The sequence below is a fragment of the Hippichthys cyanospilos genome, chromosome 9 (genome assembly GCF_059441005.1).
Source record: "Hippichthys cyanospilos isolate Australia breed blue-spotted pipefish chromosome 9, RoL_Hcya_1.0, whole genome shotgun sequence".
Lineage (NCBI taxonomy): Eukaryota > Metazoa > Chordata > Actinopteri > Syngnathiformes > Syngnathidae > Hippichthys > Hippichthys cyanospilos.
Genome location: NC_142377.1, coordinates 13,677,975 through 13,692,206, shown reverse-complemented (window position 1 = coordinate 13,692,206; position 14,232 = coordinate 13,677,975). Strand labels below are relative to the sequence as shown.

General features: G+C 38.5%; 2 protein-coding genes and 1 pseudogene across 2 annotated transcripts; 2 read left to right on the top strand and 1 right to left on the bottom strand.

Moving 5' to 3' along the window:
- The first annotated feature begins 156 nt into the window (after positions 1–156).
- LOC148419004 (ammonium transporter Rh type B-A pseudogene) lies at positions 157–1,684 on the top strand (annotated as a pseudogene).
- A 3,925-nt stretch (positions 1,685–5,609) lies between these two features.
- On the bottom strand, positions 5,610–10,812 carry LOC148419003 (uncharacterized). Its single transcript, XM_088424481.1, has 6 exons — positions 8,103–10,812; positions 7,821–7,928; positions 7,710–7,734; positions 7,566–7,627; positions 7,395–7,486; positions 5,610–6,427 (listed from the first exon to the last, which is right to left on the bottom strand). Exons 1-6 carry the CDS (start codon positions 8,131–8,133, stop codon positions 6,227–6,229), a joined length of 519 nt encoding a protein of 172 aa, XP_088280607.1. The 5' UTR covers positions 8,134–10,812; the 3' UTR covers positions 5,610–6,226.
- On the top strand, positions 9,338–13,853 carry LOC148419002 (translocon-associated protein subunit alpha-like). Its single transcript, XM_088424480.1, has 9 exons — positions 9,338–9,482; positions 10,235–10,362; positions 10,428–10,521; positions 10,610–10,737; positions 10,862–10,996; positions 11,294–11,370; positions 11,771–11,849; positions 13,323–13,416; positions 13,510–13,853. The coding sequence occupies exons 1-9, from the start codon at positions 9,413–9,415 to the stop codon at positions 13,572–13,574; spliced, it is 870 nt and encodes a 289-aa protein (XP_088280606.1). The 5' UTR covers positions 9,338–9,412; the 3' UTR covers positions 13,575–13,853.
- Positions 13,854–14,232: the final 379 nt, after the last annotated feature.

Below are 14,232 nucleotides of genomic sequence, written 5' to 3'. Positions count from 1 at the left end.
AGTGCAATCCCCTGGGTTGATGCAATGTTAGACAACCTGTCACCTGCATAGACTGGTGCTCTTTAACCATTGTTATTAGTTGCCCTTATCTGATAAAATTGAGTATAAAAGGAGGTGTTAGTGTAACAGAGGGAGTATGAGAGGAAACCGTTGAACGTGCCTGTCACCATGAACGCATCAACAAGTTTACGAGTGCGTCTGCCAGCTTTGGTATTTGTGTTACAAGTCATCATCCTGGCTCTATATGCTGTCTTTGTCACTTATGACGACAACGGCAACGCCAAGCTGCAAACTAACGAGACCAACCCGATGGACAACAGCGTGTATCGTGACTATCCCTTCTTCGCCGACGTCCAAGTGATGATCTTCGTGGGCTTCGGCTGCCTGCTGGCCTTCTGCCGATTCTATGGCTTCAGCGGAATGGTCTTCAACTTTCTGACGGCCACCTTCGCCATCCAGTGGGCTATCATCATCCAAGGCTTCTTCCAGTTTTACCACGATGGTAAAATTCACCTGGGCGTCATCAACCTACTGTATGCCGAGTTTGCGTGCGCTGTGGTGCTCATCTCCTTCGGGGCCGTGCTTGGGAAGACCAGTCCGGTGCAGCTCCTAGTGATGGCTTTGCTGGAGATCCCCGTCTTTTCTGTGACAGAATGGGCTGTGCTGAAATACATCCGAATCAATGATGCCGGCGGCAGCATTCTTATTCACTTGTTCGCTTGCTACTTCGGCCTAGGCGTGACATTTGTGTTGTACCGCCCAGCACTCAAAAACGGGCACTCCAAGGAGATCACCAGTTACCATTCGGACATCCTCTCCACCATGGGGACCTTGTTTCTCTGGGTGTTCTGGCCCTCGTTCAATTCTGCGCTCACCTTGAAAGGGGACGATCAACACAGAGCAATCCTGCACACTTTTATCGGCCTGAGCTCGTCCACTCTCACAGCGTTTGCGCTTTCAGCAGTGTTCAATAAGAGAGGCAAGCTCACCATGGCCGACATCCAGAACGTGACTTTGGCAGGTGGTGTGACAGTTGGAGCGTCAGTAGACATGATGATTTCTCCTTCAGCTGCCTACGCTTTAGGCATCATGGGCTGCACCGCCTGCTTTTTTGGATACAAGTACCTCAGCCCCTTCTTAGCACGACGCATGAAGATCCAGGACCAGTGCGGCATTCACAACCTGCATGGACTCACGGGCCTCATTTCATCCACAGCTGGAATCTGCGCCATCTTGCTCGCCACTGAGGAAACCTACGGACCCAGCATGTACCAGATCTTTTCGCACCGCGCTCCACCTGAGGGAGACCCGAAACTGCTGGAGCTTCAAATGTTGATCCCCGGCTTGAAACCGGGCTTGGGCCGCACAGCACAACAACAGGCTTTATACCAAGTTGCGGCCGTTTTTGCCACCATTGCTGTTTCAACTGTTGGTGGACTGCTGACTGGTCTGGTCTTGACTTTGCCATGCTTGGCTTCCCCATCTGATGAGGACTGCTTTGATGATGAGGTCTTCTTTGATATGCCTTTGGATTTAAATGAATTGAAAGGTATTAAGGACCCTATAACCTGCAATGATCTTGATGTCCATAAAAATAAATTAGCTCCATGAAGTCAAAGGTCTTAAAAGCTATGCTATTGCTTCACTGTCATTGTTTATATAAATACGTCACTAAAACTGTGAACTTCCTGATACCTGATTGTATGTTATCAATCATTATGACTGTTATTTATTAAATACGTTTTTGATTGGAATGAAGTGAAAGAGACTCTTTTTTTAAATACCTACACACAACACAACTCTTGGTCAACATTTTTTTTCAAATCAGTAATGCAAGTACACTTTTGTAGTTATTTAATTTTTAGCTGATTCTAAACCTTTCTTCATGTTTTGTCTAGCACATCAAGTTTTCATAAAAAAGATTTTTCCTCAAAATGTTATAGCTAGAAATGATAAAACATGGTCAAACTTAAAAATGAAAAGTTTAAATGTCAAAAAATGTCAAAAGACATATACAATTGATAAAATTAGTATCAAATTACAATTAGGGACATACATATATGATTTAAAATTTGCTATTAAACATTTTAATAAACGTGCACACCCTTAAAGACTGAGATCAGTTTTTACTATTGAATACGCGTACATTAAAACTAAGCAGCGTAGAGTTTAAACAAACAGTTTGAAGGCTGATTTTACTCAGAAATGTCACATAATCATCAGTAGCCCATTTCTCTTGATGAAAACGGGTTGCTTATCACCTGCTTCTGGAAGGTAACACCACTGTGTGAGATAATACTGTATGCTTTGGCATCTGACCCACAAACGAAAATTGAATGTTGGAAACGTCACTTATACTGCCACACGAGTTAGGTCATTGATTAAATTAGCCCAAGGACACTCAGCAAGCTTTTAATAATTTGGCTGTGAATTCCGTTTGGCCAGTAAATTTCCACCAGACCAACAGACAAAAGGCCAACCTTTAGAATTTGAAGCCCTATCAGATTCACTACTCACTATTTAGTCAGGTGAGTTAAAAGAGAAAGATGGAGAAAACCTTCATTCATCTACCGTGTCAGATACTTATGCCTATGTGCTGACCAAGGTCCACAAAGCTATCAACAAAGCAAATAATATAGAAGACTAGGCAATCATGTATTATTTGAGAGCAGTGGGAGCAGAAGGTTTGAAATATCGGCCTCCAGTCAACAAATAGCGTGGTTTACCGATATTTATAGAACTAAAGAAAAACATTTACATCCATCCATTCATCCGTCCATTTTCTAGAGCCGCTTATCCTCACAAGGGTCACAGGCTTGCTGGTGCCTATCCCAGCTGACTTCGGGCACTCGGCAGGGAACATCCTTAACTTAATACACACATACACATCACAACCAAAACTCAGAGAGGCAGCACCAGTTTTAAATAATTAAGGGTATTAACAATTATTAATAGCTAGATATCTGTAAAGGTTCATACAGTATGTTAAATGTCTGTTTCTGGGATACTGAAATGCCTGTTTCCGGGATACTGATACTGGGATACTGAAATTTGTGCAATGTCTGCCTGAGTAAATGGCTTCCAAATGCCCAAAGTTTAAACCTCAGTCAATTAACACATTTGTTCGTCTTAATTGTACTCCGTGCTGCTCTTATGAAATTGATAAGTGCTTAAAAAGTTGTGTTATCTTGAATACCCTCCATGTTTCTTTATAGATATATTCAAGCCTGATCTTGGACTGCATGAGGAAAAATCTTGTGACAAAAGTGCTGCTGCTATCATTTGCAGGGTATCCAATATTTAACCAGGTTGATAAATTACACACATGACAATTAACCTTGTCGCGTGTGTAACATGCAATATTTTGAATGATAATGGACATAGATAAGGCCACAATTATCAGCAAAAACAATGTTTTCATGGCCATATTTACAACATTTTAGAATCAAAAACACAATTAGATTGACATGATTTTACCATAGTACCTAAATTTCCTTCAAACAAATCAGGTACTTTTCATCTGCTGTCATGATATTACTTAAAAATCGTATGCTTTAATGGAAGCAAAATGTTCTTTACATTTTCATTCAGATACACTTTCTTGCATTTAAGTAACAAGTCTGTACTTATTTTGTCTAGTTAAAGGTACACGATGGGGTTATAAATTATATCATGGCACGGAATACTGTAAAATGATATAAAAAAAAAACAAACAAACAATGCAAAGTGGTAAAAAGTGAGAAAACTTCATATGTATTATCTTTGCTCATATGTGTTAACAGATGGGTGACTGGAATGTGGGCTGGGCTGGACAGAGCTCCCTTAATGATTAGAGAAACTATTAGATCACCAGCTCTGACTTCATGATTAGATAACTCACTCCCCCGATCAGGGGTCACCAATAAACTGAGAGCTACCTGCTGTGAACTGGTAATTACGAAGAGCTACCAGTTTGATCCACACTCCTGAAAAGAGATTTTTTTTTTTCAAACTAACTATTAACTGATTATTATTCATTATCATTTCAAATTGTGCCCTGCAATTTACCAGTTGAGGGTGCCCCCCGCCTACTGCCCAAAGGGAGCTGGGATAGGCACCAGCAAGCCTGCGACCCATGAAGATGCATGGATGCTTGCATGGATGGAACATCTGAAATTCGGTTATGTGAAGCCCTCGGTTATACGACTATAGTCACACAATAATATAAACGATTTCACAAGGTAGGAAAAATATTTCACATTCAATTTAATTTATCTCCGCAAGTGTTAACATTTTCAAATGATTGCTTCAATGATGATGAAGATGATAAATTATGTGAGTAGTGCGAGTTCATCCTGTCACTTTTTGAAATTCAAATTTAGTTTGTAGGTCAGGTGGCAAAGCATACATTATTATCACACACAGTGGTATCAACTTCCAGAAGCAGATAAGCACTTACTTCTCATCAAAAGAAGTAGGCTAGTGGTGGCCATTGACATTACTGTGCATATAACTATACTGTACTGCTCTCGCACTCGATTTTACTGTACAGATTTTCAAGAATAAACCGATTACCAATTTGTTTTTCTCCAATGATGTCTAGATGAAAAAATATGACTAATACCAGGAAAATTATGTTTGGAGTGCGGGTGTTTAAAAAAAGAGAATACACCAACTTTTTAAAATCCGTATTTGATAAAAAGAAAAATCTGTCATAATGGTTGATAAGAAGAAATCAGCGATCAGAAGATCACACATTGAGTAACTCTCATTTACAGTATATAAACAATGGTAGTGAAGCCTTGGAGTGGCTTCTCAGACTTCATGGAGCAAATTTATTTTGTTTGGAGATCATTTAACACAGATCATTGCACATGATATCAAAAAAGACCTCATCATCAAAACATCCCAACCCCCCTCACCATTTGTCTTTCAGTGGGGCCATCCCACTGACAGTGCATTTCCTAGCCACAAACCCCTAACCTCAACCATCATAACGGATTGCCTAACCTTAACCTCGATCCTAATCTCAACCAAAAGCCAATTCAAATCATAACTCTAAAACAAAGTCTTGACCCCAAAAAGATATCTAGATTATCGGGGCCCATCAAAATGGCTCCACAAGAACAAAAATCATCACAGTGTTTGTAAAAATCTAGAATAAAATTCCCACCAGGTAGAAAACCAAACAAACAAACACACACACACACACACACACACACACACACACACACACACACACACACACACACACAGACATTTATTTATTTATTTATTATTTTTAAATAAAACCGTATGCGCTTAGCTTACAAACATTATTCTTTGGGAACCAAAAATAAGAAAAACATACATAATTTCAATAATCACTGCAGTGGGCACTTTTAGAGCTGAAAAATTACACTGGTTAACCAAGCCAGTAACAATGAAAACTCTTCATAAACCCCCCCTGATTTATATTACTTTAGAACAGGGGTCATCAACATGGTACCCTAACCCCATGAGGAATACCTCAAAGATCACATGAGTAGCACAAAGCTGTTCTGCAAATAATGTCTACTGCAAATAATTTGTGGTTTTCTATTATTTTTTACAAATAATTATCCATGCATTACATGTAATTACATATTACACTTGATTTACATATTTACTGCAGCTGTTCCTTAATTACTGTGAAAAATCATTAACACAATCGGTGTCGTCACATAATCTGGTAGCCCTTTGTATTATTCAGTACCAAAGAAGTAGCTCTCAATTTCAAAAAGTTTGGTGACCAATGCTTTAGAACATGCTTAACGCAAATTACCATCTTTATCCTGGAACCAGAAATCGTAAAACCAATTCACTCAAAAAATAGAGACGTCTGCTTCTGCATTTGAAGCCTCCGTTTGTAACCAGATATTTATATTTTAGGATCCGGTATTTAAATTGTGTGCTCACTCTCCTTCAAACTTGAGTTCTCTGACTTTAGTTAGGAAAAGCTATTCCACTGATCTGTTTATAGGGCATCACTACTGTTCTTCGAAAAAGCGAGCTAGAAATAACAAGCTTGATTTCAGCAAACTAGGATTGTGTGGCCTCAAATATGTCACGGACAATTTGTTATTTCGTAAAAAAAAAAAAAAAAACGATGCTAAGGCAGTTTTAGCCCAATGGACTGCAACAAGTCAATGATCAACAGTGCCACCTAGTGATTGTAGCTTGATGCTTCAAACTCTTCGGTTGCCATCAAATTTTGCAGTCTGCTTTGTCAATGGTTTTTGGGGCGCTTGGTTTGCACAGAAGCATAAACATCCGTCACCGTGGTTGCCAATTGCACGTTTCCTTCATCTTCTTCCCCCGACTTATCTGATTGAAACGCAACTGAGTACTCAATCTGAGGAGAGCTGCAAGCAGACTTGGTCTTCGGGGCCTTTAGACTCAGATTGGCATAACAGTCGGTAGTTTTGGACTGAAAAGAGAAACAAATACAATCGTATTGTAAATGCTTGACATAGTGTGCATGATTACTGGACTGTGTTTACATGTCTATTTTCAACATGACTCATTTTTAACTGCATGGTTATGGGTTGAGGGCAATATTAAATGTTAGGAGCAGGGCTCAGCAAAACCCGGGGTACATATTTGGTATCTGTGAATTTCCTGCCATTTTGACATGCATGAAGAAGTCTTAGACTGCTTGATATCTGACACATATTCCTATTAACTGCATATTAAAATTTAAATTAACATAAAATAATGTACTTATTTACCTGACTGCATGCCATCCCTGGCCACTCATCACTGAGGTGTCTTATCCTTGTGGCCACCCCACAAAAAAAAATTCTGGCTAGGTTCCTGGTTATGCTAGACTGCTTTTCATTGTTTCTATAATGACATTGACTAGCACTTTTTTTTAAATTCATTCTTTAACACAAAGTGCCCTATTTTTGTTGACTTGTCGTGAACACTAGCTCATCTTGATTTTTGTGCCAGGGAAGGTCTTCTGTGAATGGGAACTTTGCAAAACATGCTGTGCCTCACTGGTCATCGTCTCACTGGTAGACCTGCCGATTTGGTAGAAAGTGGACTTGAATACCAGCTAAAATTTGGTTTAGGTTGTGGTGCAGGTGGTCTAATGTGATTTTGCTGGATTTGATCGAGGCGCAGACAAACAAATTCGCTGTTCTGCAGACGTGTGTGGTTGATCTTAAGGCATGAAAATCGGGCCCAATTGATGATAAACTCTGCTTGATGTATCAGAATAATTTATGATATATGAGTAAAAAAGTAAGCATTCTATTCTATTTTTAAAATTCTCTGTTGCTTCTTTTTCCCTTAACTGTAGCTGTAGCTACTACGTACATTACCCACATATCCTTGGTGATGAGACATTATTTTACAGACAATTAATGATAAAACAAACAAACAAAAAAAACCTGCAATTCAGAGGTCGAGCTTTGTTGATCTCTCAGAGTTGATGAGCTGACTGTCAAGTGTGGAGGATTGTTTTCAAAAATTTCTGGTGTACCTGTGGGCATATGTACGAAACACTGAATAGTAAAACAAATCCGTAATTTACAAGAAGAAGATTCCACAAATTCACTTACCAGTTTGCATGCAGCTTACGTTTCCGTATATAGGATTATGGTCCATCTGTTGAACACTTTGACTGTGAAAGCGCATAAAAGATTTTCATTTGTTATCAAACGGGCATTATAGAAACACAAAACTCAATTTTAAAATGTAAATACCTTTGAGACCAACACATTTTTTTCTCTATAGAAACACAAAAAAAAGAAATCAAATATTAGAAGAGTAGAATAAATTTCTTCAATTTATTTGAAGCTGAACAAATTGATTACCTGAGTGACATAATTTTACAACACAGAACATAATATGACATGCCAACGAGAGTACCAGTAATCCACTAATTGCATAGGACAAGGGTGGCATGAAAAGACAGTCCCAACCTGATGAGAAATAATACAAACAAAATGTCTTTAGGCTGATTACGAAGCAAAAAAAAAAAAAAAAAATATATATATATATATATATATATATATATATATATATATATATATATATATATATATATATTATATATATATATATATATATATATATATAAATAAATAATGACTTACCCTTTGTGCTGGTGTTATTACAGGTAATCATGTTGATTCTCTGATGAGAGCCAGACAATTTACTTGCTCTGAGATTGAAAAGGGTCTTTACAAGGAGCTGTTGTCTTTTTTCGGTGGCGAGAGCGGCAGCATGTGCGAGAGAGAGGGCGAGAGTAAGAGTGAGAGAGAGAGAGAGAGAGAGAGAGAGAGAGAGCGAGCGAGAGAGAGAGAGAGAGAGAGAGAGAGAGAGAGAATATACTGTATATATTATGTGATGTGAAGAGAGACTGTTACTTGCACAGGATGTGCTCTTTTGCAGAAAACCACAAGCTGAGAAAAACACTGTCAAAAAGTTAAGAGAGCGTGAAATTGTAATAATTTAAGGCAGGTACAAAAAAAGCCAAAATAAAACATTGCAATTGAGCAGAACCTACTCGAAAAGACAGCTCTAAATACGTTCTGCATATCAATAATTGAGGCTGTCAAAGACTGACAGCTGGAAAGGTTACAACAACAAATACTGTATATGCCATTTGACATATGATATCTCAAGTTTGTATAGAACAGCACTTTTGGTCCTTTTCACAGGAGTGAGCAGCACTGTGTACAAGTGGTTGAAATCTGCCTTACAATTCTGAAGTTGGAATCTGGGCTCAGACTTTTTTGTGTTGTGTTAACCATATTTTCCTGACTATAGGGCACACTTAAAAGCCTTGAATTTTCTCAAAAATCAACAGTGCGTCTTATTATCCAGGGCGCTTTATGTATGCAGTGGATTCTTAATCTGTAAGGTCCGCTTGGTTTACTGTGAGACCATTTAAGAAGTCAGGTGAAGTTTATTTTCTTGAAAAGAAAATCAGGGAAGGTGTGGCGGTAATTGGACTAAAAACATGTATTTAAATGGGGCCCTGTTTCACAATTTAATAACATAGTTTCTATTATACTGGTTGAATTAACCATGCATTTGTCACATGGGAGTTTCGGAGAAAAAAAAAATGGTTGTTCATGTGGGGCATTTGAACACCCCAGCACAAAAACGTTTATGGGAAATATCATTCAACTGCTTCCATGAGTCGGAAAGTATCATGTACGTTTAATGTAATGTAATGTAAAAATTGCTAGCATTCAGAAAAAATAGTTTGCAAATGTACAGTACTCAATACATGCAAGTTTCATTTTCTATATTATAACTTTGGCCACGCCCCAATCTCCTCCAAAGATTCCAAATGGGCGTGAAAAACCTCTCTAAGCCGCGCCCCTGTCAACCGCGTCTCCCTTTTCTGCAGAACGCTGATGTGTAACTAACTTCAGTCTGCAACCACGCTGCAAAAATGTTCACTTTCGGATCAAAACTTCTGCTTCTGCTCCTCCTTGCTTTTCCTTGCGGCTTGATATCCATGGGTAAGAAATTCTTAGACTGCGTGATGCCGTTCTGTGTCTTTTGTGCCGTAAAATTGCGAATTAGAATGCCAAACGTATCGACGTGGCATATTTCCCATGAGAAGATGGTAAGTCAGTTGGCTTTGTGCATTCTCAACACGTTGTTTTCATTATCTGAAGCTATAAACATCATGGACATTGATGATCGTCTGCAGTGAAAGTTTACAATTGCTCGTTTAGAATGAATGAATGCTATCGACGCCTGTTAAGCGTTAAACTGGAGAATTGATCGCCCACACGGTCACGTGGGACTGAATTTCTTTTGGGTAGTAAGGAAGCCGGTGTTTTATCTTCGTGTTTTTAAAGTTGGAGCGTGTGGATGTAGTAATGCTGGGTGCTCACGCCTGATAGGACACGTCACCATTGGTGAAACGCAAACTTGTATTTGGAGCGTTGTGTGACATCATAGGTTAGGCTGCCCCACACTGCCTGTGTAAATATCCATGGGGAATTGCGCAAAATTGTATAAATATTACATTTCTGAAAAGGATAAAAATAATCGCACTGATTTTCATTGAGCATTTTTTTTTTACTTTTGCTATACATATAACCTCAGGAAGCATCAGAGACAGTACTTCAAACATTGATTGGATTTGAATAAGTACAAAAAAAAGCCTTTTCTCAAAATTATGGAATTGGCTGCCCATGTATTAATGCTTCTTAATGTATCTGTGTAAACTAAATTCAATTTAAATCATTTGTATTAATTGCAGGCAGCGTGTCCGCCAGTACTGAATCTACTGAGGAAGTTGACCTTGATGCGCCTGTGGATGAGGAGGAAGAAGATGAAGAAGAAGAAGAAGAAGAGATGCTTGTGGAGGAAGAGCAGATTGAAAGCGTGGTATGTAACAAAAATAAAAATTGGGCAACTTTAGATTTCTCTAATGTCACGTTGTGTTGTGTCAGGCAGGAGATGATGACGATGACTCTGAAGATGATGACAAATTGTTAACATCTCACACTGATGCTGACACAACCATCGTCTTCACGACAGGAGAAGGTGAGTCAGAGTTTGGCAGAGGATTTTTGCTTTTTTTGGTTTGTCGTTGCACTCTTAACACTCATCTGCTTGTCTAAATGACTACTAGAGTTTCCTGCCAATGAAATTGTGAGGTTCCTGGTTGGTTTTACTAACAAGGGCAGTCAGGATTTCACTGTTGAGTCCTTGGAGGCCTCTTTCCGTTATCCCCAGGACTTCCAGTTCTACATTCAGAATGTGAGTCAGAACCAACAAACATCCCACCCATCATTTTTTTTCAGTCTGTTAGGAGTGATAAATGACTGATGATCTTGACAAGTCACATCATAATACCTTTTTTTTTTTTTTTTCCATTGTGTAGTTCACTGCTTTGCCTCTGAGCACGGTGGTTCATCCGGGTGCACAGGCCTCTTTCGAATACTCCTTCATCCCAGCTCAGCCCATGGCCGGTCGTCCATTTGGGCTTGTTATTCTCCTCAACTATCATGACACTGAGGCAAGACTGTTCAGCATCGATTTATCCATCGAGTTCTTTCATTATTATTTGGAACATGCGGGAAAGGTTTTTTTGTCAAGATGCATGATACAGTAACTTTGTAAAAATTGTGAAAAGCTCTTATTTAGCTACAGTATTTGTAGTATTTGTAACTTCGAACCAAACCATTTTTTTTGCACTCATTTGAATGAGCCACACCAAATTTTGAGGATCTGCCACTACAATTTCCCGATTCTTGTTTTTGCAATGTATCACAGGAAGATATATAAATCCAAATTGTCTACAATTGTCCTTTAGGGCACCATGTTCCAAACTGCCATTTACAACCAGACTGTCACCATCGTTGAGAAAGAAGAAGGATTGGATGGTGAAACGTAAGACACCCTTTTCTTACTCCATTCTGAAGATATTTGTTCTTTTGATTTGAGGAAAAAAAGAGACACGATGGTCCGAGTCCTATTTTTACATCTCGGCATCGCGCAAAATCCCCGCCTAAAGCCTAACAGAGCTAGCTCCCATTTCCCAAAAGGATTACTGTATTGTGCCAAATCGCAAAAGGAGGTGCAAAATTGGCCCAGGGACTGTAGTAGCCAGTCAGTCAGAAAATCCATGGAAAGTCATCAGTTATTATGCCCTCCACCCCCCAAATTCCCCAAATTTATCAATTGCTGACTTGATAAATTAAAGACGTTAAAATGAGAGAAATGTTTCTTACACTTAGACCAAATGGACACACTCCCATGACTTTATTGTAGCGTAACTGTTATGTTGCAGAGTGTTTATGTACATCTTCCTTACCGGCCTGGTCGTGCTGATGCTCTTTGCCATGTACCAGGTCCTGGAATCACGAACGGTAAGTGTTCTAAATTAGACACACAGAAAATAATGCAAATTTAAAGCAACACCAAGGAACTTTTGTGAATATTTTCATAAGTCTTATGATGAAACATCAACATATGACTAGTTAAATGTTACTTATAATATGGCATGAGGGGTTCTGTATCCCTTTTACTGTCACTAAATAACTTTGGAGAGTGTGGCAGGAACCCTGCCACAAAAATACAAATGTGCTAAACTGCTATACAGCAGACATATGTCACTTACCCTTTCCCCATTTCTTACAATTTGGTAATGGATTCAAACACTTTTGCAGAACTATTATGCCTGGCAAAAACAACTGAATAAATTGAATAAACTGAATAAATTGAATAAAAGTATGGTCAAGGATTAAAATTGGCTGGACTTTTACTTGTTGACATGAGTTCAAAGACAATGAATGAGGGATTTCTGGTAGACGCTGCCCTGGTTCTGTTAGTGATGGATTAGTTGGTAACTGTCGATGCTCAAATCAACATGATACTGCCAATGTTCCTAATCGGAAATTTGCTTTTAGCAAAAAATAGCCATTAGCTTCATAGTTCGCAGTTCCAGCCCTGCAACAAACTCAATCGTATATTTAGATGGTTGTGTCAAAATTAATCGATTCACTGACAAGTAATCGATTATCAAACAACTGACAGCTATTTTAACACATAAGTAATCATTTACGACCATTGACTAACTTAAAATTTCTCAACCCATCTGATTTCAGCATGTCAAGTAATAACTTTTTTTCTGACTTCTGCAGTCCATGTATGCTGATTTATTGATTATGTTTTGTTTTTAATCATTAGCAAATACCTTTTATTTTGTAAAACATGACTGAAGATTTCAAAAAGGTTGACGAGTACATTAAATACTCTTAGCGGTTTTTAATCACGTAACTTTTAGCTGTTTTTAATCACTTAACAATACCAAATAAATAACAATAGTTGGTTAATAAACAGCATTTGCGGGAAACAAAACTTGACTTCACAATATACTGTACTTCAATGCAAAAAAATTATCTGATTAATTGACAATTATCAATTCTAAAAATATTCAATCGCAAAATCCCTAGTTTAGATGCAATTAGATTCATTACAGCAAATCTATTCAATCTTCAAACAGGCACTGCAAACAGAAATGTCAGGATTTCACAATGTTATGCACTGGTTCTCACAGGAAATGTAGTTTTGTCCAAATGAGACCAATCTGATCAACAAAAACAAAGTTTTTAAGTGTCGCTTTAAGTAGTGAGTTCAGGGTTAAATTGTGATTGCATCAAAATTTTTGTTAAATGCAAACATTGTTTCATGTTTATTCAAATTAAGTATCTGACTGTTACAGCTGTAAAAATAAAGTTAAAACTCATTCAAACAAACTGAAATTGGAGTTAATCCTTTAATGCTCAGTGTCTTTTTCCTTGCGGAGGAATATGAGGATGGTTGTGAATTTTATTTCTCAGAAAAGGAGAATCGCAGTAAAGTTGGAGAAGGGCACTGGCGGGATGAATGATGTGGACATCAGCTGGATTCCTCAAGAGACTCTCAATGCCATGAGTGGGTTTTTTTGTTTTCTCCCCATCTCCAGCAGGAAATCTGTATTGCCAGCTTGCTCTGACATTTATTTTCCAAATCTGTGCTGTCTTACAGACAAAGCTTCCCCCAAAACGTCACCACGGAAACGAACCAAGCGGGCAGCTGGAGCGGATCAATAAAGCTGTGGCTTTCCCTTCAGTCAACATGAAGTCCATGTGGATTTCAGAGCTCATTTCCTCACACATGCCTGATGCGTGATGGATAACAGTGTTTGGACTTCAATTTCTGCTCTGGTGCCATCTTGACACTAGCTGAACTGAATTGTTGTTCATTTTAATGGATTTTGTAACAGTATGAGTGTGTAAGTGTCATTGTCAAAGATTAGACATGGAATGGGTATGACTGAAAGCAGCTTTGGCATAAGAATGCAGAGCAGTTATCATAATGAGACAAATCAATGCTCACTATGTGCCTTTTATGGGAATGCCATTGCACAGGACCCCTCAAAGCCCAACCATTACAATTACAATGTTAATCGTCATTGCACATGTGTAAAACAATGCAAAAAAAAAATGCCCTTGAAGTAACATTTCAAATATTCAATAATGGGTGATGGCGGCTGCAATTCCAACTAACTATACACTTTTTTCTTCAGAAGCATCCTATGGGTGTTGTAAAGGGGAATGCAGACTTTTTTTTTTTTTGGTGGGGGGGGGGGGGGGGCTAAGTACCTTTTTGAAAAAAAATAAATGTGACCGAAAACACATCAGATTTTATAGTTACGTTTTGTGGCTTACAATGGAAAACGTATTTGTAGGTTAAGCATTCTTTTGATCT